The sequence below is a fragment of the Terrapene carolina genome, unplaced genomic scaffold, assembly GCF_002925995.2.
Source record: "Terrapene carolina triunguis isolate 2854851 unplaced genomic scaffold, T_m_triunguis-2.0 Scaffold68, whole genome shotgun sequence".
In the NCBI taxonomy this organism is placed as follows: domain Eukaryota; kingdom Metazoa; phylum Chordata; order Testudines; family Emydidae; genus Terrapene; species Terrapene triunguis.
This window is the reverse complement of record NW_020664419.1, coordinates 55788215-55812466: the sequence shown is the minus strand read 5'-3', so window position 1 is coordinate 55812466 and position 24252 is coordinate 55788215. Positions and strand designations below refer to the sequence as shown.

The 24252-nt window shown below is 43.2% G+C and overlaps 1 protein-coding gene across 2 annotated transcripts in view; it reads right to left on the bottom strand.

Moving 5' to 3' along the window:
* Positions 1-24252, bottom strand: part of SRGAP1 (SLIT-ROBO Rho GTPase activating protein 1) — a 245631-nt gene that overhangs the window by 62432 nt on the left and 158947 nt on the right. For both annotated transcript variants that reach the window (XM_024205093.3, XM_024205094.3), the window contains exons 5-8: positions 16278-16460; positions 15676-15804; positions 1818-2039; positions 543-644 (exon numbers count right to left, since the gene is read on the bottom strand). In XM_024205093.3, coding sequence (XP_024060861.1) covers positions 543-644; positions 1818-2039; positions 15676-15804; positions 16278-16460 — 636 coding nt within the window. The remainder of the gene's footprint in view (positions 1-542; positions 645-1817; positions 2040-15675; positions 15805-16277; positions 16461-24252) is intronic.

The following is a 24252-nucleotide window of genomic DNA, read 5'->3' as shown; positions in this document are numbered from 1 at the left end:
TCTCACATGGGCTGCAGCTCTGTGCTGACTGGGCTGCAGGTTGAGAACCACTGGTCTAAATTATGTATCTTAGTTTTTGACACAGTGGAAATCAGGGGTGGCAGGTGAACCATGGGCTTGGGGAGGCTAGCCCCTGGTCTGGCCCCCCCCTTCTGCCCGAGGCCCCCCCCCTGATCACCCCAACGAGGCCCCGAGGGCCCCCCCCCCCCCCCGCCCTCAGCCCTGGGCCACCCGAGTGCCTCCAGCCCCGTAGCGCTGGGTGGCATAGCCACAGCGCCTGGGGGGCCCCAGCCACTCCAAGTCCCGCCCACAGGTCGGCCACCCTAGCCCCAGCCCCAATATGTTTCCTGGAAGGGGAGCAGCCTGCCTGGGCTGGGGCCAAGGGCTTAGCGGCAAGCAGGAGGGGCCTCGGGGCGGGGCCACGCGGAGTTGTCTGGGGAGATTTAGCCTCCCCCAGCCTATGATACGTGCCTCCCATGGTGGAAATCCTCCCTCTCCCAAAATGCTGTTTATCACACTTTACAAGCAGAGACAAATCTCACCTCTTCATTTTCAATTTTGAGTGTGGCCAGTCGTGACTGTAGCTGTTGATACCTGAGCATAAGCTCTGCTTGTACCGGTTGCTGGGCACTGACCTGACAAACCTAACAAAGAATCAAAAATGGCTATTAGACTCAGAGAAAATTTCAATTCACCAACGCTGGCTTCTGTCACTCTCTTTAAAGCCAGATGAATTGCTGTTGAAACTATTAAAAATGTAATAAAATAATTGATTTGGAAAATGCAAATCTAAATTTAAAGTATATATGTACTATGAGATGTAGAAATAGTCACAATATTCTATGAAAATAGATAGCAGCCTTGATGGTCCTCTGCAATATGGCTTTTGGCTGCTACAGGCATAGGCGCCAACTTCTCCTGGCGCCGGTGGGTGCTCGCGCCCCCTCCGCCCCCGGCCCTGCCCCGACTCCACCCCTGCCCCCCATTCCAACCCCTTCCCCAAAGTCCCCACCCCAACTCCGCCCCTTCCTTGCCCCTATTGGTCTCCTTCCCCAAATCCCCGCCCCGGCTCTGCCTCTTCCTCGCTTCCTCCTCAGGGGAGGAGGTGGAGGCGGGGGGACGGGGTGGGGAGCTGCCGGTGGGTGTAGAGCACCCACCAATTTTTCCCCATGGGTGCTCCAGCCCTGGAGCACCCACGGAGTCGGCGCCTGTGGCTATAAGGCCACAAAGCAGTGCACATCCAAGATTTCCCTTGTGGAAGGGAAATCCCCAGATGCTGTAGCATTCTATGCCTCCACCAGTCCCTAATATAGTGGAAAATAGGGGCATGGTTGGAGACCACTTGCATTCTGGCAATCTCCAGATATCATGCTCCAAGTGCAGTGTAAAACAGCTCTGAGGCCCCTCTAAGTTGCACTGGGAAGCCCCACTGGTTGGTGGTGATATAAAGCCATCATTGCCTCTGTTCCTGTGCTGGGCACATCTTGGAAGCAAAAAGAAATCTGAGCCAATGTCATTATAGTGTAATACAAAACACAACAACAAAGGAGTGCTCTTGCATCAGAATTATTTTGAGCAGCTCTGAATAGCATGTTTCCAGATCTGCCAAAGGTTTTGTTTGCTGATCCATTTGTGTCTGCGTAAATAATACTGGCTTACATTTCACTTTAACTAGATTCTTTGTAGAAGTGGATAAAAGCCACATCCTGCAGAAAATAATTCAGAATTCACAACAGGGAAGTTTTCCTTTGTGCAGAAACAGAAATTATTGGTTTGGATTTACCCTATTTGTCTCTAAGAAGTCACTAACTACTGACCTCATCACCCATATGAGACTGGAACTCAAATTTCATTGGCGGACAAAAGGCAGTGGGGTACATCTCCATGAATCTCTGCTTGTCACTTCGTGGCTCCAAGCTGTCAACAGCATTCTCAATGATGTCTAGGCCCTCATGTCTAGAGGTTTCAAGGTTATATTCCGCAGAGAGATATGTTCTTAGGGCTCTGTTCAGACTTGCATGGTATCCAAGATCGGAACACTAATAATACAACAAGGAGAGACGAAAATAAATTTAAAAAGCAGAGACAAATTGCAATGGCCATGGCATAAAAAACTGCATAACAACAATTAGAACTTATAGCATCAGTGCTTTTTTTTTTTCCATCTTCAAAGCGCTTTACAAACTAACTAATTAAACCTCACAACAGCAATGTCAAGGTGATAAGTAGCTATTATTCCCATTTGATAGATGGAAAAATGGAAGCAAAGAGATTAAGGGACAATTTTAAAAGGGAAGTCAGAGGCCTCTACACAGAAGTGAGTGAATGTTTCTGGATATACATGTGCAATTGCCACAGTTGCACAGAAAAATGCGAGTTTGCACACGCTAATGGGTATTTCAATATCATTTCTGTGTATGAAACTGAGACTTTTTTATAATCTGGCCTTATGTAACTTCTCCAAGACAACCTAATAAAATCAGTGGCATAGTCAGAATTAAAACTAGCGTTCCTGTTTGTCAGTCCTGTGCTTAGATTAACACCCAAAGCACTCTCCTCTCTTTGAGATGTTTTTTGGTTTAAATCAGAACAAAATCCTCCTCTAAAACAGAGTAAATTTGATTTATTGATTTGCATTTTCCATCTTTTATTAATATTTTAAAGCTATATCTAAGCAAATACTATTCATCAACACTTATTTTTAAAGAAAATAAGAGCTTTCAGGCTTGATCCTGCCTTGGTTTACACTTTCAGAACATCTGTCAGGAGGCGTTTGCAGCAGAACAAAATGTCCAGTATCTACTAGGCAGTGGTTCACCAGGGGTACGTGTACCCCTGGGGGTACTCTGAGGTCTTCTGGGGGTATTCAACTAATCTAGGTCAGTGTTTCTCAACCTGGGGGTGGCAGACCCCGGGGGGGTTGAGGTATGGGTTTAGGGGAGTCACAATTGCAGGGCTGGCATTAGGGGGTGGCAAGCAGGGCAACTGCCTGGGGTTCTATGGTACAGGGGGCCCCACAAAGCTAAGTAACACGCTTCAGCCACACTGCCTGGGGCTCGGGCTTCACACAAGGCCCACAAGTGAAAAACAGGCTCAAGTGTCACACTGAAATGTAAGTACAATATTTATATTCCAATCGATTTATTTTATAAATATAAGGTAAAAATTAGAAAATCAGCAATTTCTCAGTAACAGTCAGCTGTGACACTTTTGTAATTTTATGTCTGCTTTTGTAAGCAAGTAGTTTTTAAGTGAGGTGAAACTTGGGGTACGCAAGACAAATCAGCCTCCTGAAAGGGGTACAGTAGCCTGGAAAGGCTGAGAGCCACTGACTAGGGTGTCCCCAGGAATACACTACAGCCTTAAGGGAGGTTGGCACCAGTCAGGGAGGGTACATGGCTAGGGCAGTTGGGGGATATGCTACTTCAGTGCATCCCCCAGTCGTCTTCAGTCACCCTGGGAGCCCAGGTGCAGTTTAAAGCTGTCCTCCCTCTGCAGAACCCAAAGGTAGAATGGTGCAGGAGGGCAAAAAGGCAATTTGCATCCCACCCTACGCCAGCAGGGTGAATCAAGCCTATTTGTGTATTCATGCATACACACCTCCCTCTAACTGTTATAGCCTCTTAGGGAAAGTAATAAGTAATATCATGCTTTGATCCCTCTGTCTTATCTACACAAAGAATTTCCAAACTATTTACCATAGCTGAGTCTAAAAATTCCCTTCCATGGAAACAAATCTTTCACCTCGCCCCATGTTTAGGACTCTAATCACTAGTCCTAAGAGATCAAATTCTGCTCTGAAATCTGTGACAAAAAAGGGTTGTTTCATTCACATTACTGACCACAAAACTGCTGTGATCAGCAACAGCTTTCAGCCTTAGAGGTTACTGCAGGTCATTTACTGCTGATGGGATAATGGCCACCCAAAACACAGTACATGAACCATTTTAAGTCTACAAAAGAAGGATTTCAATCTCAGCCAAGTGCATGTCCAATGATAGCCTTTCCCCTCCACACTGGAAATTTGTGTTACATTTACTGAAACCAAAGTCCCTAACTTTTTAATTTAACCGCATCCATATTTTAAAGGTTTCCAGACTAAAAAAATAAGGGTGTTAGCATTTATTTGTAAAGGAATTACCTCTCTCTGTTTTTCCCTATGTTGTGTGTTAAATAAGCTTTTTAATTCAACTCACTATCTTGGATGAAAAGACAGACAAAAAATGATGGTAAGAAAGAGGATCAGGCCAGCTGTTTTTATTTTATGAGTATTATATTAATTCCAGCCAAAATTCATGGGACACTAAACTAAGAGGAAAAAGAAATACAAATGGCAATGGCTAATTTTACTATAGTGGCCAGTTAGTTACTTGTTTTAAAACTACAGGCAGTTAGAATCTGAATTTAGGAAAATAGGAACTTTCAGATTTGTATTAATGAAATAACTTATTGATTTATAGAGGAAAGCACAATTACAAGCACGTGGAATTTTGATGTAGCTTCCTCAGAGAGCCAGAAAATGGGGTTGCAGCCTTCATCTTCTGATAGTCCCAAGAATGCCAGGATTCACCCCTCAATGCACTGAGCAATCAATCAACCACAAGAATTAAAACCACAATCATCATTTGTTTGGGTAAATAAGGCTGCCTGGGACTATCTTTGAAACTTATCAGTACTGCTTCTGAATCAAGCTGAAGAGTTTTTCAAGTGAAGCAGGATAACCTCTTTAGCACTTCACAGCACTCTTATTGCCAGCAAGAGAAGTGAGAATGAGACCAGAATTTGAACCAGAGATTTCCGCACAGTAGATTTGTACATGGAGTTTAATGTTTGAATTTGGATTTGTGCTTCAAAATTAATGTGAATAAAAATAAAATTTGACTGAATGACAATTTGCCTTTACTTTCTTTAACAAGAAAATCCAGAGACTCTAAACCCCTCCCCTCCCCCCCAAAAACAAAACCAAACAAACTCTATGAAGCTTGGCACCTCACAGGCTTGGGTTAAAATATACATATATATTTTCAAAAAATGCCCCAATCCAGTGGCGTAGCCAGGTTCTAAGTGCAGGGGGAGCAAACATAAAAAAGGCGCCCCACCTTGGCTCCTCCTCTGGCCATGCCCCCCCTTGGCTCCTCCTCCGGCCGCTCCATGCCCCCCCTGCTGGCTCCTCTGGCCGCGCCGCGTCCCACCCCCCTTGGCTTCTCTGGCCATGCTGCGGCCATGCTGCGACCCCCCTCGGAGGGGCTCGGTCTGGGGGGAGGGGGGCCGGGAGCGGCCCGGCCGAGGAAGTTTTTAGAGTGCGGTCGGAGGGGGGGGGGGAAGAGGCAAGAAAGTTTCACGCGCCCCCAGGTGGGACTCACCAACTGCCGAGTGACCTCGGAGGAAGCCATGACATCGTGCCGGGCGGCCGCCGTGGGAAGGGGAGGGGAGAGGCGTGCGGGAAGCTCCAGGCGGGCTGGAGTCTTGGACGTGACGTGAGCGGATGGTCGGTCTCTGAACTCCCCCCCCCCCCAGACACCCCACTCATTGGCTCATTGGGTCCGCGCTTACCTGGCTGCCCAGGTGCCTCTGATGAGCGACCTTCTTCCCCACAGCGCCAGGGAAAAGCGTCCCTGACTGAATGCCACCGCCTGGCTCGTTGGGCCTGGGAGAGAGCAGACCAGGCGCAGATGGCAGAGCCGCTGAGCTCTCCTGCTGGGCTGATGGGGCTGAACGTGAGCTCCCCGGAGCGCAAAGCTCAGCCCGGTACAGAGGAAACATGGACAAACTTGAACACGGGCGCTGGGGGTAGGGGAGGCAAAGCCTTTAGGTCACTATGAACAGCGGTGCTGGGAGTGAGTTTAAAAGAGAAGTAGCCCAGCTTTTGGCTGGATTTCCCCCAACTCCCCAGATGCTGATCCCATGCTTTCCCCATGAGAAAGAGTCCAAAAGAGAAAGCCGCTTCCAGTAACTGGAAACCAAACCTCTCCCCCCACGTTTTATGGCTGAGTCCAGCGCAACCTAGGAGCCGGCTCCCCACGGGGAACGGAGACCAAGCAGCCGGTACATCCCCCTGCGGGCAGCGCTGCTCAGGGGGCACTTTGCACCCCCACCGCCCAGAGAGCTGGAGCAGCAGCAGCACCTGTGCCCAGGCAGTGACAGCGCCTCCTCCCATCCCTCACTTTCTTCTCCCGCGCTCCGAGCCGGGCGCCCTGCTGCAGCCCCTCCACGCTGCGAAGCCTCCGGCACTCTGCCTAGTGCCGGAATGTCAAATGTGCTGAGGGGAAGCGGCTGCTTCCCCTGCACCCCGCTAGCTAGGCTACTGCCCCAATCCAAAACACAATTTGTTGTGGATGGATCAGAGATTTTTGCACTCCGTGAAAGGTTCCATCAGGCAGTATCCCAAAGACTACTAAGAAAGAAGAGGATGAAAGGTTTAATCTACCACCAGAGTGGACTTGCAACCACAGTTGAAAAATAGGGATGGCTGAACCATTTTGGAAGGGATACGAGTCACCATTTTTTAACCTTCCTCCATTTCTAGAACCAAAACTGTTAAGATTCTGACACTTTTAGATAAACTGCTGTCACTGCTAGGAGTGGAATTGTCAAATCTCTCACAAAAGCACATTCTCTCAAGATTTTCAGACTCTAGCCTGCAGAGCCAAGACATCTGGAAAGTTTGAATAAGCAACCAAAACGTTTTGACATTTATCCAAACTGAACTCAACCTCTGAACCTCTGTGAGATTCACTCATCAATAACTGAAAGCAGAAGTCCTGGTGGTTAAAGAGATCCATAGCCAACTAATGGGTAGCCATTGAAGCTGGACAGATGATCTGAATAAGCTCTCCCCTAGCATCTATTGAGGAACTGTGCAAAAGACTTCAGGCAAAGCAGTTGCATAGTTGCAACTGCTTTGCCTACATGATCAGTAATCAGACCTGCTTTGCAAAGTGATCAGTTTTGGCTGTTTTGGGTTAAAGTTCACTTTAGATTTGGACACAGGTAAAATAAAATAATGTTACGCTTTTTGTATGAATAAAGGGCAGCAGAACTGTACTTAATATGCCCTAATTGAGAAGGTGTTACCTTAGCTTCAGTAGCGTAGCTGGGGGGGATTAGGGGGAGCGGCCGCTCCCACTGAGCACATTCCCCCAAAGTGGCGCCTTTTTAATTTTAACACTCACTCGGGGGCGCTTCCCAACAGGGGCGGCACATCTGGGTCTTCGGCGGCACTTCGGTGGCAGGTTCTTCAGTCGCTCCGGGTCTTCAGCAGCAATTCGGCGGCGGGTAATTTGGTGGCGGGTTCTTCAGTCTTCGGTGGCAAGACTTGGGTTTTTCTTTTCTTTTTTTTCCTTGCTGCTTCGTGGCGGGTGGCGCCTTTTTTTATGTGTTCGCTCCCCCTGTTGTTAGAACCTGGCTACGCCACTGCTTAACTTCAACCTCACTTGCTCAGTGGAGATAGTGATGCCAAGTCCAAGTGAAAGTCGGAGGGGGTGGGCACACAGTGTAGACTCTGTTTAAAGGGTCTTAGCTATCATTTGACCTTTCCCCTCCAGTGTTTAAAGACAGAGCTGATTGGATTCAATTGAGCATCCTTGTTTCCTCTCAATGATCTCTAGAACTGAAATCACACTAATAAACTGGTCTAGGGAGCTTAGTCCTGGTGTGGGGCCAGTGTTGTGGTGAAACACCACAGGCAGGAGCAGCGAGTTCCTCTCTACTCAGTGAAATCACTAGGAGGCTGGGTTATATGGTGGAACCTCAGAACACGACATCACAGCGAAGAGAAGCAGCAGTGGTGAGCAACAGCAGCAGTAGAAACAGCAGCGGCAAGCTGAAGCCGAGGTGTCACTCAATCACCTCCAGAACCCACCTGAATGCACCCCGGGACTCTGATACTTTGCTGACCACAGATAAGCTGTGAGTGGGGTGCAACTGAGGGAAAGGCATGTTAAAGGGACATTTGCCTTTTGGAATTTCACACCTGAAGGTGGGAAACTGAAGGAAAGGACTCCTGCCCAAGATAGTGTGGGGCAGGAGTTCACTTATGGTTTGCACACTTTTGAATCACTATTGCAGTATTTTCCCAAATTAATGCTGTGATCCCTTTCCCTTTTAATAAAAGTTTTCTTTTATATACACAGACTTAGTGCTTGGCAATGGGGAAGTAGAGACTCATGGAAGTGCCCAGAGGTGGTGTTTAGTTTTTCTAGATTTCTGAGTGCGGTGGGTTCCAGCTGGTTTTCATAGATTCTAAGGCTAGAAGGGACTATTGTGATCATCTAGTCTGACCTCGTGTGTAACACAGGCCATAGAACTTGCCCCAAATAGCCCCTAGAGCAGAGCTTTTAGAAAAATATTCAATCTTGATTTAAAAATTGTTAGTGATGGAGAATCCACCATGACACTTGGTAAATTGTTCCAGTGGTTAATTACTCTCACTGTTAAAAATGTACACCTTATTTCCAGTCTGAATGTGTTTAGTTTCAACTTCCAGCCACTGGATCCTGTTATACCTTTCTCTGCCAGTTTGAAGAGCAAATATTATTAAATATTTGTTCTCCACGTAGGTAGTTATAGACTGTAATCAAGTCAGTCCCTAACTTTCTCTTTGTTAAGCTAAATAGATTAGGCTCCTTGAGTCTATCACTATCAGACAGGTTTTCGAGTATTTTAATTGTTCTCATGTCATGGCTCTCCTGTGAATGCTCTCCAATTTATAAACATCCTTCTTGAATTGTGGGCACCAGAATTGGACACAGTATTCCAACGGTGGCCCACCAGTGCCAAATCCAGAGGTAAAATAATCTTCCTACACCTACTTGAGATTCCCCTGTTTATGCTTCCCAGGATTGCATTAGCTCTTTTGGCCACAATGTCACTCTGGGAGCTCAAGTTCAGCTGACTATGCATTACAATCCAAAAATCTTTTTCAGAGTCACTGCTTCCCAGGATAGAGTCCCCCAGCCTGTAAGTATGGCCTAGGTGTATACATTTACCATATTAAAAACCAATATTGTTTGCTTGTGCCCAGTTTATTAAGGGATCTAGATCACGCTGAATCAGTGACCTGTCCTCTTCATTATTTACCACTCTGAATTTTTGTGTCATCTGCAAACTATCAGTGATTATTTTATGTTTTCTTCCCAATCCATTGATAAAAATATTAAATAAAGTAGACACAAGAACCAATCCCTGAACCACACTGGAAACAGACCCACTTGATGATGATTCTCTGTTTATAGTTATATTTTGAGACCTTTCTGTTAGCCAGTTTTTAATCTACATAATGTGTGACGTTAATTTTACATCATACTAGTTTTTAAATCAAGATATAATTCAGCACCAAGTCAAATGCCTTACAGAAGACTATTACATCAACACTGTTACCTTTATCAACAAAATTTTTACTCTCGTCCAAAAAAAAAAAAAAATGATATCAAGTTAGTTTGACGGGATCTATCGTCCATAAACCTATGTTAATTTGCATTAATTACATTACTTACCCTCCTTTATTTCTTTATTAATCTACTCCCATATCAGCCACTCCATTATCTTGCCTAGGATCGAAGTCAAACTGACAGGCCTATAATTACCTGGGTCATCCCATTTACCCTTTTAAAAAATTGGCACATTAGCTTTCTTCCAGTCTTCTGGATCTTCCCCAGTAATCCATGATTCAGTGAAATATTAACTGTCCAGCAAGCTCCTCAGCCAGCTTTTTTAAAGCTCTTGGATGCAAGTTATCTGGACCTGCTAATTTAAAAGTATCTAATTTTAGTAGTTTCTGTTTCCAGAGTAGCCTTAACAATGCTGTAGCAACTTCTCAAACGACTCCACACATCATGGTGCAGCCTGTAGCTCCTTCCTCCCTTTCCCCTGGGCTACCAGTGCTCTTATAAACGATCCCTCTGGAGCATGCCCTGCAGCTGCTGAGAGGTGGGGCCTCCCTAGCCCAGGACTGCTCTATGCCATGCCTTGGTTTAGTGTGGGGTCTGCAAACCCCATCACAGAAACTTATGAAATAAAGATGGTGAGCTGCATACAACTTAGCCTTATTTCAAATTTGATGTATGAATGACTACGAAAGTACAAGACATGACATCTTTAGAGGACAAATCAACTTCACTGAGGGTTTGGTCAGAAGCAATAGCCACAACAGTTAGAAATCCTTTAAACTCCTATTCATCCCAAACACTACTACAGAACATAATTAGAAGGCCTCCAAGGAAAAATGAATAGTGAATATTTTATATATTCCAGGGCTACAGGCAGATTTGCTGTTGATGCTGTTCTGTTTTGATTGCTGTTTCTTCAGCATTTACCGTTGGATTATGTGGGTGCTTGAAATGTCTGAAAAAGGGCTCATACCTTCCTATTACAAACAGACAAATCTCGTAATCTGAATGGCATAGCAATCTTCAAATAACTGAACAATGATATGCACCATATGGAAAGATGTTAGTACAAGCACTCAGATTAACAGGGGTGTGTACTGTACTGCTGCTCAGAGATCTCTAGTTTTAAGAAACATCCCCACAAACCAAATGAAGCTTGCTCAGTCTAGCTGAAAAACATTTCTTTTCCAGTTTTTCCACACAATACAAGTCAAATGTACACACTCTCCTGCATATGAAGTAGATCTACAGTAGGTCCAATAGAAGGGAAATAATCTATTTAAGAGACATCCAAATTCCTCTGCTTGAATAAAAAGGAATGAGAAACAGTTGTACATATTAAATAATGTTTATCCTACCACTCCTTTTACCAAGGTTGGCCTCAAAACTTATTTCATAAAATGCTCCCCAAAATAAATGCTTAAGACTCAAGGTACATTTTTATCTGGCTTTTCTTATGAAGGCTTAATAGATTATTAACTGCACAGCAGCATTTTAAGAAAGAAGCACTAAGCTTTGTTAATGAAATGAATGAATTGAAGAGTTCAAACTGAGTTCAGGGTTCAGCTAAAGAGTTACAATTTAGGATCATCTGTATGAATTTGCCAAAATCAAGCTGTATTACATTTTAGGGTGCTATAAACACTATGAACTGTTACTTGAAAAATTTAACCCTGTTCATTCTGTTGCAATACTCCCAAAAGAAATTATTTACTTCGTAGATCTTTTCAAATGCAGAAATGTGTACATGTGTACACACACAATATTTAAACACATCCTATAACATGCGTTCATTAAGATAGGCCAGCCTGACAGAATACCTCTTCTGTATTAATTTATTTGCATAATTAGATAATTTACTACAATCAGTATACAAAATAGTTCATTGTACACCTGCACATAGCTAAGTCATCACTGCAAGATATATGTATCCAGTGGCATGGGTTGCTACTCAGTATTATGTATTGAATACTGTAATGGGGTGGTCACCCGCTCCGGCCCAGAAAGGGTTAAAACATCCCTGGGAAAGGGCTACCCCGGGGAGCCAGAAGGCTACGCTGATGGAGAAGGCAGTCACAGCTGGGGCCACGCCCCAATCAGGCCACAGTTGGCCCTATAAAAGGCTGTGGGCCAAGAGCTCAGAGAGTCTCTCTCTAGCTGTGGAGAGAGACGGGCCTGAACAGTTGGGCCAGCTGGTGAAGGAACAGCGGGCCCTGGTACAACTCCTCCGTCAGGAGTTTCAGAGGAAATGGGGAGAAGGGTATGAGAAGCTGAGTGCCAGGGCCAGGAGGCCTGTGGCAGAGCGCCAGACTTGCTACGCCTGCGGGCAGAATGGACATGTAAGATGGGACTGTCCCTACTGGGATTGGGGGCAGGGTGCCTCACCCGGGGAGGGACAGGGGTGAGTCCCTAGGACAGTCCGCTGGGTGAAGGAACCCAGGCGGCTGCCGACGTGTTGGGCCTGTGGGCGACGAGGCCACATGCAGTGGACGTGCCCAGGCCCGATGCGGAGGGTCTGGGTTAGTCCCAGCGAGAGGGCGGGACCCCAGATGGACCATGAGAGTCCCAGGGCAGCAAGGAGGTGGGAAGCCTGCTGGAGCTGCCAGATACCGGGCCACATTAGGAAGCACTGCCCCCTCAAAGAACTGAGGGGTGGCCGAAGGAGGTGCCTGGGGGCCCAAAAGGGCTAAAACAGGAGGAGGTGGCGAAGGCAGCAACGGGGATGGAGGGACCCCACGGGAGGTCGGGACCCAGACCGTCGCTGGGCAGGTCTTCAGCCAAGGGACAGAGAGCGAGTGGGTCCAGCAAGAGGCCGGGACCCAGACCCTGCAAGTGGAGGGTCAGGGGGATGCAGACCTACTGGCGTGGCTGGAGGCCGTGGAGCTGGCCCGCTGGAAGGCAGAGGCACACTTCCGGGAGATGGCCTGAGGCTGAGAAGTGTCAGAGAGGAAGCGTGTGGCCCAGGAGGGACGGCCCTGGAAGAGTAGCTCTGGGGAGCCCAGGCCAAGCGTCCCCCCTACCCCCAGGGGTGGGAATTTTGAGGGGGGGGGTAAAGGGGCACCGGGGTTCAGGAGGGACACGGGGGCCTGAGACAAGTGGGACATCAGCCAGTGGAGGGCGCTCCGGAGCTGGAGAGCTCATTCCCAGGACGACCAGCAGGAGGCGCCGCACCGGTGAGTCATCGCATTGCTACAAATACATACTCCCCAACATAGGACTAGATTCCATATTACTCTGGTCCTTTTGCACAACTCAGGCAATGTAACCAGTTCCATCCCACCCCCAATCCCTCCTGTATGATCAGCACTTAGATGCAGTGGAGAATTGACTTCATAATGTGTACATGCATGGGAGGGAGGGCAGGTGACGACAAGGTAGAGAAGACAGAGAGCGAAGAAGCAACTATAACACTGAATTTCCTCACTTTTGTAAATTTAAGTCAGGACTGTAACATTGCATTAATATTTTTACAGCATGAGATTTCTTAAATTCACCACAACATATGGGCAGTGGGAAGCATGTTTCATATTATTATGAACTAAAAGCTTTGTGAGAACTTTTCCATTTACAAAACACTGTTTCCTTTGTGAAATAGTAAACATTTAAAAAAATCTATACTGACTTCTTATATAGACAATATTCTGATTATATGAAGTGTCTTTCAGACATTCATGTTTAAACAACTTCTGAATATGGCTCTGAACCAATTTCCAGTGACAAATAATTATAGCGGCGTCCCATAAAGCAATGGTATAGATGGCGTCCAAAATCAAATCCTTCATTTAAATTCTTTAAGGAATGGTCATATTTAAAACAATTTTGCCTATTTAAAATTGTTCTGGAATATATTAACCCATGGCTTGAAAAGCTACTCATCCGTTATGAATAGGTATCTTTCCCATGCAAGTGCCACTAAATTCTGTTGATTTTAAGTTTTCTTACATTAAAAAATCCAGTCTTTATGATTGTGCCAATAGCTTTTGAAACATGAACCTCAAATGTTAGCCAATGTGATGTTGTCTTTGTAAGTCCGTAGACAAACAGCTTCAGTGCTTCTGCTTCTGGTAGTATCTTTCCTCCAGGTCAGTGAAAACTGTTTGGTCTGGTCAGTTTTCACTCCTGCTATTGAAAACTCTGGGGACATCAGTGAAATTGACAGAATCAGGTCAATTTTCCAATCTGCAGCTTGAGAAAGTTCTTTCCAAAACTGGAAACAGGCACTGGAGCTATTCTCTGGGGGAGGACGACTCAAAAACAGAGACCAGAGAAGGGGATGATTAGCAGAGACATCACCAACACCCTTGCAGAGGAGGCTCTGTAGTGGTGGTGGTGGAAAAACAGAGAAAATATCCTCGTTCCTTCCTTCCAGCAGATAAATGGGGTGTACCTTTGTCAGACGCCTACTAGCTAGAGCAGGGGTCAGCAACCTTTCAGAAGTGGTGTGCTTCATTTATTCACTCTAATTTAAGGTTTTGCATGCCGGTAATACATTTTAACAGTTTTAGATGGTCTCTTTCTATTAGTCTATAATATGTAACTAAACTATTGTTGTATGTAAAGTAAATACGGATTTTAAAATATTTAAGAAGCTTCATTTAAAATTAAATGCAGAACCCCCTGGACCGGTGGCCAGGACCCAGGCAGTGTGAGTGCCAGTGAAAATCAGCTCGCATGCCGAAAGCGGCATGCGTGCCATAGGTTGCCTACCCCTAAGCTAGAGGCTACAAAAATGGAGCCCCCAAACAGGGTCCAGGGACAGCAATCTAAGAGTCTGGGAGAGCTTCATTTCTCACTTAAAGTGTTGCCCCTGTATAGAGGAGCCTCTAATCTTAGATTAGTCCTCTGGCTTAATCTTCTGACTATTAGGAGTCAGGTAAATTTTTCAATGCTATGGAGGAATTGGGGTGAGTGGATGTGGGTGGGAAAATGACAGAAAAGACAAATATGGGTGCTGAGGGAGAGAGATTTTGGGAGAAATGGCAGACAAAACAAAGGGGAAGAGAGAGAGCATGCAACAGAGTAAAAGAGAGAGGAAGAGAAGAGGATACTGAAAAAGAGGAAATAACTGATATTGAAAACACAGCAAGAAAAGATATGCCATGTCTTAGAAAAAAGAAAAGAAAAAAGGTATTGTGAAGGCAGAAGGAAAATAAATATTAACAAAAGCAAGAGAGATTATGTAAGTTACATTTTAACATATATATTAAAAGGAAGTTGATTCACAATGTTATAATTAAACACAATACTACACAGCTATTCTAGTCCATTAAATTGCAGTGGGTATTTTTCACCTTGGCTAGTCAGTGTCATGTACATTTTTCAAGGTCTGCAATAAACCCATGCTATAAAACAGTCTAGCGAGCTTGTCTGATAGTATAGAACATCTTGACATCCGTGCATGACATTTGTGAATATATATGCCATTTAAAGTGTAGTTCTACTCTGAAAAGTGATCATATATATATATATATGGTGATCCGATGTTTCCTGTCTCAAAGTTTTCTGTATCTAATACAATAAGTTTACTTTTTTTTTTAAATGCCAGGCCTACAACCTCATCCTGGGCTCAGAATGAAGCTGGGTTCCTTCCATCACTTGCATACAGATTCTGCAGGCCAAATTCTGATATAAGTTACACCCATGTAACCCCACTGCCTTCAATGACTTTGCATAGATGTAGCTCATTGAAACTCATCAAACATTTGTGTTGATGATGCACAAGGTGGAGTTGATCCAGTATACTCAATTGTAACTCTGTTGGCTATGCAGTGCTAACAGGACTAAAAATCAGTAAAAATATATTTTTTGCCATTAAAATTAACATAAGTGATTCTGAGTACACATAAAGAACAGGGTTTTTTGAGTAAGGTACCATTTTTATATGGTCACTTTACAGAGTAAAACCACAGTTTAAAGTTTTTAACTTGCAGCATTAAAATTCTTCATTCTTGTTCCAGAAACATTTCCCCCAGAAGGTGGAAATGTCCAACCATTTCTGTGTTTAGTGCTATCGTTGCCATGTTTTCTCCAGTCACCTAGGGAAAAAATTTTGCCCACTAAATTTTAAAGACATGAACTCAGCTTCCTACCGGCATTTGTTTTTGTAAAATATAAAACTAAAAGGAAAACCTATTGGTTACATTATGAAATATTATAGTGATCAATATACTATATGATCAGTGACAAATGTAACTAAACATTGTATACTTCCTCTTGGAAGATGAAAAGCAGAAAAAAAACCTACATATTATTCCCTAACAGAATATAGGTATAAACATCAAGTACTTACATCAATTAAATCTGAAAGGTCATGAATATAATACTTGAAAACAGAAGCGTTGGTTGCTTCAAGGGTTAGTAGGTACTCATTTCGGGCTTTAATAGATTTCAGCTTGTTTTCAGAGTATTTTGCTTGACGCTGAAAAAGAAATTGTGTATTAATATAGTGAGAAAGTTTGAATACCTCAACTTTATCATGCAGCAAAATAGATAAGCGTGCATTAATTGTTACTATCAACTAGAAAGAAACTTCAATTTTTGCTATGCATTTAACAGAAACACAATTTTAAAACCCCATCAATAGAAAATGTAATTTATGAACAAGCCATGTAATGAGGAAATTACTGGGAGTAAAAACACTCACTATCTCTGAATTGCAAGTTCTCTGTAAGCTACTACTAGTTTATAACATTAATATATCTAACTAGCTACTTCTAGTTTATCACAGATTATATTAATCTCATCATATGCCACATATTTCCTTAATGGACAATCTCTCTCAAACCATTCTATAGAAACATATACATCTAAGATACAGCTTCAAAGGAATCTCAGAACTGAATTTACTTCAAATTAAGCAGGATAACAAGCTTTTAATGAAACCCTATTTACTTTTTCCTTCATTTTCTCAATCTTCTTCACAGAACTCCTCCTCTGGTGCCTCTCCTCTAGTCGAATATGAAAGACAGGGTCTCCTGACCTCCCAATCTGTCTTTCTTCTTGCTTCTCTGCTTCCTTCAGCTTGCTTTCTGCACTGATGCTCTCTGCATGATACATATGGTATGTTTTCATGACCTGTGGAAGAGACAGTCAAAGAAGAGTTAAGAGGCAATGGATATAAAAAAGCTTCTCATAAAAAAAAAAAAATCACAGGGCCCCTGAATAAAAACACCATCTTATGAAGTCTTGAATAAATATCTTTGCCAACAGCGTTTAGATTGTATTTTTCCTTCCTGCTCCATTTAATTTAATCTCAAGAGTTAGCAGCAGGCATGCATGCCTTGCTCATGTGACTTACTTTCAAGGTTGACTGTACATGACATTATAGATTCATAGATTCTAGGACTGGAAGGGACCTCGAGAGGTCATCGAGTCCAGTCCCCTGCCCGCATGGCAGGACCAAATACTGTCTAGACCATCCCTGATAGACATTTATCTAACCTACTCTTAAATATCTCCAGAGATGGAGATTCCACAACCTCCCTAGGCAATTTATTCCAGTGTTTAACCACCCTGACAGTTAGGAACTTTTTCCTAATGTCCAACCTAGACCTTCCTTGCTGCAGTTTAAGCCCATTGCTTCTTGGTCTATCCTCAGAGGCTAAGGTGAACAAGTTTTCTCCCTCTTCCTTATGACACCCTTTTAGATACCTGAAAACTGCTATCATGTCCCCTCTCAGTCTTCTCTTTTCCAAACTAAAGAAACTCAATTCTTTCAGCCTTCCTTCATAGGTCATGTTCTCAAGACCTTTAATCATTCTTGTTGCTCTTCTCTGGACCCTTTCCAATTTCTCCACATCTTTCTTGAAATGCGGTGCCCAGAACTGGACACAATACTCCAGCTGAGGCCTAACCAGAGCAGAGTAGAGCGGAAGAATGACTTCTCGTGTCTTGCTCACAACACACCTGTTAATACATCCCAGAATCATGTTTGCTTTTTTTGCAACAGCTTCACACTATTGACTCATATTTAGCTTGTGGTCCACTATAACCCCTAGATCCCTTTCTGCCGTACTCCTTCCTAGACAGTCTCTTCCCATTCTGTATGTGTGAAACTGATTTTTTCTTCCTAAGTGGAGCACTTTGCATTTGTCTTTGTTAAACTTCATCCTGTTTACCTCAGACCATTTCTCCAATTTGTCCAGATCATTTTGAATTATGACCCTGTCCTCCAAAGCAGTTGCAATCCCTCCCAGTTTGGTATCATCCGCAAACTTAATAAGCGTACTTTCTATGCCAATATCTAAGTCGTTAATGAAGATATTGAACAGAGCCGGTCCCAAAACAGACCCCTGCGGAACCCCACTCGTTATGCCTTTCCAGCAGGATTGGGAACCATTAATAACAACTCTCTGAGTACGGTTATCCAGCCAGTTATGCACCCACCTTATAGTAGCCCCATCTAAATTGTATTTGCCTAGTTTGTCAATAAGAATATCATGCGAGACCGTATCAAATGCCTTACTAAAGTCTACAAAAACAACAAGGAGTCTGGTGGCACCTTAAAGGCTAACAGATTTATTTGGGCATAAGCTTTCGTGAGTAAAAACCTCACTTCTTCGGATGCATAGAGTGAAAGTTACAGATGCAGGCATTATATACTGACACATGGAGAGCAGGGAGTTACTTCGCAAGTGGAGAACCAGTGTTGACAGGGCCAATTCAATCAGGGTGGATGTAGTCCACTCCCAATAACAGATGAGGAGGTGTCAATTCCAGGAGAGGAAAAGCTGCTTTTGTAATGAGCCAGCCACTCCCAGTCCCTATTCAAGCCCAGATTAATGGTGTTGAATTTGCAAATGAATTGTAGTTCTGCTGTTTCGCTTCTCCCTTATCCACAAGACTCGTTATCCTATCGAAGAAAGCTATCAGATTGGTTTGACATGATTTGTTCTTTACAAATCCATGCTGGCTGTTCCCTATCACCTTACCACCTTCCAAGTGTTTGCAGAGGATTTCCTTAATTACTTGCTCCATTATCTTCCCTGGCACAGAAGTTAAACTAACTGGTCTGTAGTTTCCTGGGTTGTTTTTATTTCCCTTTTTATAGATGGGCACTATATTTGCCCTTTTCCAGTCTCCCGGAATCTCTCCCGTCTCCCATGATTTTCCAAAGATAATAGCTAGAGGCTCAGATACCTCCTCTATTAGCTCCTTGAGTATTCTAGGATGCATTTCATCAGGCCCTGGTGACTTGCAGGCATCTAACTTTTCTAAGTGATTTTTAACTTGTTCTTTTTTTATTTTATCTGCTAAACCTACCCCCTTCCCATTAGCATTCACTAGGTTAGGCATTCCTTCAGACTTCTCGGTGAAGACCGAACAAACAATTGCTATTGTTCTGTTTGCTATTTATACTGCACTTTGCATCTCCAAAGCACTGTTCTAACCACTCTGGATAAGGAGAAAAGTGATGGAAAATTAGTCCTAGTTTAAGCAGGTTTGTCTTTCCCCCTCACCTCTATCCTGGGGAAAAAAGCAAGTAACATACACCTCACAACAAACCTTTTGGCAATGGAGTAAACCCACCACCCCAAAGTAGAGTGGGCATGCACCTGTCTGTTTTTTGGTTTCTATATTGGTTTTGGGGAAAGAACAAAACACAGAATCCTCAAGCTGATAACTTCCTCTCTTCTTCCGGCAGATATCACCTTTGGGCCAGGCCATGCAGATGATCTTCTCCTCAGATGAGTCCGCCAGCAGGAAGTAAATTGGCCGTTCCTGCTTCAGTAGGTGGGATGCGCTGAAGAAACAGACTACCTTGGGGAGTTACCCTGAAATACCCCCTTGGAATAGAAGCAGCTTCTGTAGCTGTATAGTCAGCAAGGCCTAAGAAGCTTCCATAGGCTGGCAGACACTGAGGATGACTCCCAGCTGGATAGGCTCAATGGTGAATTAGTCTCATCTGACAGTTGAAACATGGCTTAGCCCAGATTCTCAGCAGCCGGCTGTCTGCTATTTCAGGTGAATGTAGAACAGATGTATTTTTAAAGTTTTGTGCAAAAAACCCAAAAAGCTTTTGGAGAATTCTAATTGTGCATAATGTATGTAAGTACTAAATTATTTAGCACTTAAGCTGTTGATAGAACTAAAATGTGATCTATATTGAAAATAAAACAGCAGACTGTTCACTTCCTTCCTTAATGAACACAGAAAAAATTGTACAGCATTTCAAAATGAGTTGCTTTTTGAATACATTTGCAAACATAGGATTAGTTTCTATGCCAAAATACCTAATATAGGGAATGGATATTATTATATTACAGCAGGATGCACTCAGAACAGCATGGCACTGCACTACGCACTATACATATGCATAGTAAGAGATACTCCCTGCCCCAAAGACCCTACAATCTAAACAGACAAGACAGACAAAGGTTTGGAAGAGGAAGCAGAGATACAGCAGGGCAGGGGCTGAGCTGGGAACACCATGCGGGCCTATTGAGTCCCAATCGTACATTGCTTAAATATAACAATGTTATGTTTTACCCATTACATTTGGCATTCTTACTAACAGCAAGAAATAATCTATGCATAGGGATTCATATTATATATATGAAATAAAAGAACTGATCAAATACAACAGATCATAATTTTTCAAGAATTTTGTTTTGTAAAATAAACACAAAAGAACAGCAAGTGACGTGATTCCATTAAAGATGACATGAAAAGGAAATTAAAAATATGGGTTTTGGCCTTTAGAAGATACTTTTTATATAGAAGGCCTACAAGATTTTTTTTCAGCAAAAGCTTGCCAGCCCCAGAATGAAAACCATGTTCTTTTAGCTTAGAGCACCATCCGGGCCAAACAGGAAAGTCATTTAGTTTTTTTGTCTCCGTTATTTTTGCCAGTAAAAAGGGCATAATGACACTTAGCACTTTTTCAGCTGCAGACCTCAAGTCGCTTGACAAAAGTGGCTAAGCCTGAGTAGTGCTGTTTTACAAACAAACTAGGCACTCGGATGTGAAGCAATTTTCCAGAGCGCCCCTGTAGTCTAGTGGATGAGAGATAACTCTCTCTCACACTCCCCACCAACTGTTTACACATGAAACAGAAGCTGTGACATTCCAGCTAGCTGCACTAAGGGAGTACAGGAGCCACTACTGCTAGGAACTAGCTCTCTCGGAGGACTCCAATAAGCCCAGGCTAGAGTGCCATTCCCTCAAGCCTCATCTCCCTGGAGAGAGCTCCTTCTTCATCTCAACCTCTTCTTACACATAAGGATTACAGAATCCACAGCATCCCAATGGACACTACTTCAAAAGCAAATCTTTGTCAACTCCACCTTCTCCTGCAGCCTGGCCTTGACTCTGTCTCCTGAGGAATAGAGAGTCCATTTGAAATTCACATTTCTATCTGAAAACGTTGTATCTGCTATTGTTATAAGTAAAACATTCGATTACTAGAATTGAAAGAGACTTGCGTTTGTCTGTTTTTGCAGTATACCAAGGGCTGGTTTACATACAGTGTTTGCACCGAGAGAACCGTATTGGTTTAGAAATTAATACAGTTAAATTGGTGCAGCCCTAGTGCAGATGCAGTTATATCAGTACTGACATTAACATATATCTCATGTGTCTGCATCCTCACTGGAAGGTTATACCACTTTAACTATATCAGTTTCGAACAGATGTCGTTAAATCAGTGCACAAAGTGCATATAGACCAGCCCTTACTTTGTGCATTTGGCTTGTGCATAGTGTGTTTTGTTGATGGCACTTCCTATCTCATGCATTATTATTACATCATTCTCAGGCAAATCTCTGGAGAGCTCACAAGCACAGTCCTCCCCAGGTTCTGCCAGTGGGTGTTTATCAGTAATAGCAGCAACACTTTAATTGCAGAGGCAGCAGGCAGATATTTGCACAAAATGAAAAAGATTAGAGGGGTGATTGGGCCCAAACATTTTTGGTGTTGTTCCCACAAGTAAGTAAGACAACATGAAGTTTGCATGTGAAGTTGCACAGTTTGCTCTTTTTCTTAATTTTCTACCATGTTTTGTGGGATGTTCTCTCTCTCTCTTTGCACTAGAGGATCTAAAATGATGTCAAAGAATAGAAGAGCTTGGTAAAAACCTGCTTTGCCCAAGTCTTCTGCTTAACTGAAAGCTTATGGAATGGACTCTAAATTCAGCAAACAGACTAGATAGTTTCATTTTTTTGGTAGTCTGTTTCACTTTCTGGCTCTCATGCAGAAGTGCAATGTTGCAATGCTTATTTTGCAATGCTCATATGAATATTGAAATCCGAACAAAAAAACCTGTTTATTTTTTTAAAAAAAGGTATGAAAATGTAAAAACACCCTACATTTTGCAACTAAACTGCCAGTCAGTGTCTCTTCAAATGAATTACAAATTCTCAGTACAACTATTAATTTTAAAGCTGTCCATCAGAATTTGTCTATTGGAATGATTAAATTATCCTACAATGTATTTTCTTATTGTTTTATTTAGTAAAAGCCCTCCCTATAAGATAAACAAACATCTTCACTTCTAAATATTATTAAAGAAATAGCAATTTCAAAAATATATAGATGTTTTACTCTTTTTGTGCAAATCTACAATATATTTGGAAAATTCAAAGTTAATGTAAAGACAAGATCAATAAGATTTATGATGCATTTCCTCCCTAATAGCAACATTTTAAAATTAAAAACAGAATTTTAAAAATAATCAGTAATACATATCCATCTTGGTCATTAATACTTAGATATTTCAGTGGCAATTCTTAGGGTCCAATTTAGTTACAGAAGTCAATGAGAGATTTTCTTGTACAATGAGTTCTGAACTGGGTCCTCAATCTATTATTTGGAACAAATATCCTGGTGAAATGTACAATGCTCCTCTCAATTTCCTGACAAACTGTTGAATTGATAGGCCATACTGTCAGAGTATCTGTCACTGCAGTGACTTTAATTAGTCCCAAAAGTGGTTATTGATCTGCCATCAAGTGTTCATTGAAGAGGAAGAGCAAGGTCATAATTTCACAGATGCTAGGCTGTCATCATGACAGATACGGTGTGCTCCTATTCTGTATTTGACAGACATCTTTAAATGCAATATCAGTCTTCCTATAAAATAAAATGAGTTTAATTCTGCCTATTTAGCAGGTGTTATAAGTGCATTACACTAGATCAGCTGTTTTAAAATAAGGATTTCTGACCCACCACAAAGTCAGCCTAAAAGTGTCTGGAAAGGGTTATGCTGCACCAAATTACAAGTGTTCTATTTGTAAAGAAACAGATTGCATACTACCCTCGATTTTAGTGTGGAAGCCTCGGTGTCATTGATAAGAGTTCAATATGCAGATTGAGGGCAGCATATGGCACTCACGTATCCTGGTGAAGGGCATATTACAGACAAATTGAATAATTATTTTTGTTAAACGCACAAATTAATTGTGCAGATCCATCAGTAAGAAAGTAATTTATACTATGTAAGACAACTGGGTTTTGTGGGGAGACGGAGGGAAGTTTTCTTGTGAAAAGGCTGTTTTTCAATTTCTCTATGCTATCATGTTATATGATTGTTCCCATCGCTCTGCATTTTTCATAGTAGTGGATTGAGGTCTTGCTCAAAAATTTTAACTTCTTTTCTTGAAAACTTCCCATCCCTCAACTATCAGAGCTGCCCAGCGCACCAAGATGTAACACTAGAAAGTTAACACATGTTAGCGTTATCTGCTGAGGGAAAGAACACATCTAATTTTATAATAAAACTGCATAATTAATAGTCATCCCTTGTTTATCATGAAAATGCTACTCATCTGCATCAGTGGGTGGGGGAACTTGATGGGGTCAGTGGTGAAAGGGGGACATTTGCTAGAGGACAATAGGTAGCTCCTCCCCCAGGAGCCTCTGTCACCCATTTAGCCAGCTGGGGGAGAGGGATGCTAATTGACCAGCATTCCCCAGATCTCAGGATTTAGACCAGCACAGGGACTATGTGGAACCTCTTTGGCTCCATTCCAGCAGAGAAAGGGTTACTCATCTGCTTCCAGCAGCAGCAACAGCAGTCCTCAAGTTGCAGAGGAAGGCTGGTAATTCTGGGTAAATTCTGGAGCCCCTTTCCCCAGGGGTAGAGGGTCTATCCCACTGCAGAGGTTGTACGTCTGCCTCCCTTGGCATGGGGGCTCTGCCTGCTACAGGAGGGATTCCATTACGACTCCCCCGGAAACCACATGGGGGACCCAAAAGAGTGTAGCCCTGGAACTGTGTCCAGGGCTAGCCCTAGACCAAATGGCGCCCTAGGTGAAGAGCGTCTTTGGCGCCCCCCCCCCATTTGTTAAACTTTTGAATACTTTATTTTTATTGCATTAGTAGCCCATTTAACGACTTTGCTGCACGATTTTCATGCATGATTTATCCTTGTCATATAAGACAATAAATGAGGCTGGTGACGGCCTTTGTTTCACACTGTCGGTGGTTTAACATCCTTTATCATGCAGTAAATGTCCCAGAAGTGGATAATGGTGTTACCAATGCTCTCTTGCTTTCAGGACGACCAATTGCAGATGTAAGCAGAGTCAGAATGGGCTCTACCCTGACATCTGGTGGTGAGCTGTGGAAAAGGACTTCAGGGGCTGATCTTGCTTACATGGGCACACCAACCCTGCCTAGCATGATGAGACTGCTTGCCCAAATGGTCACTTTGGCTGCTGTGGGATCCCCAGTCTCTTTGTTATTGGGGCAGGAGTAATAAAGTGTTGTTAGCCTCGTTATGCGAATCAAGGACAGTAGAACTGTACTTGGCATTTGATGATGGAGGGACTCGCCCTCAACTAAGTAGCACTTGCTAGGCAAGGGACATGGGTTCCAAAACCCTCTGAATGGAAAAAGGTGGGGGACAGATGTTTGTATGTGGTAGCAT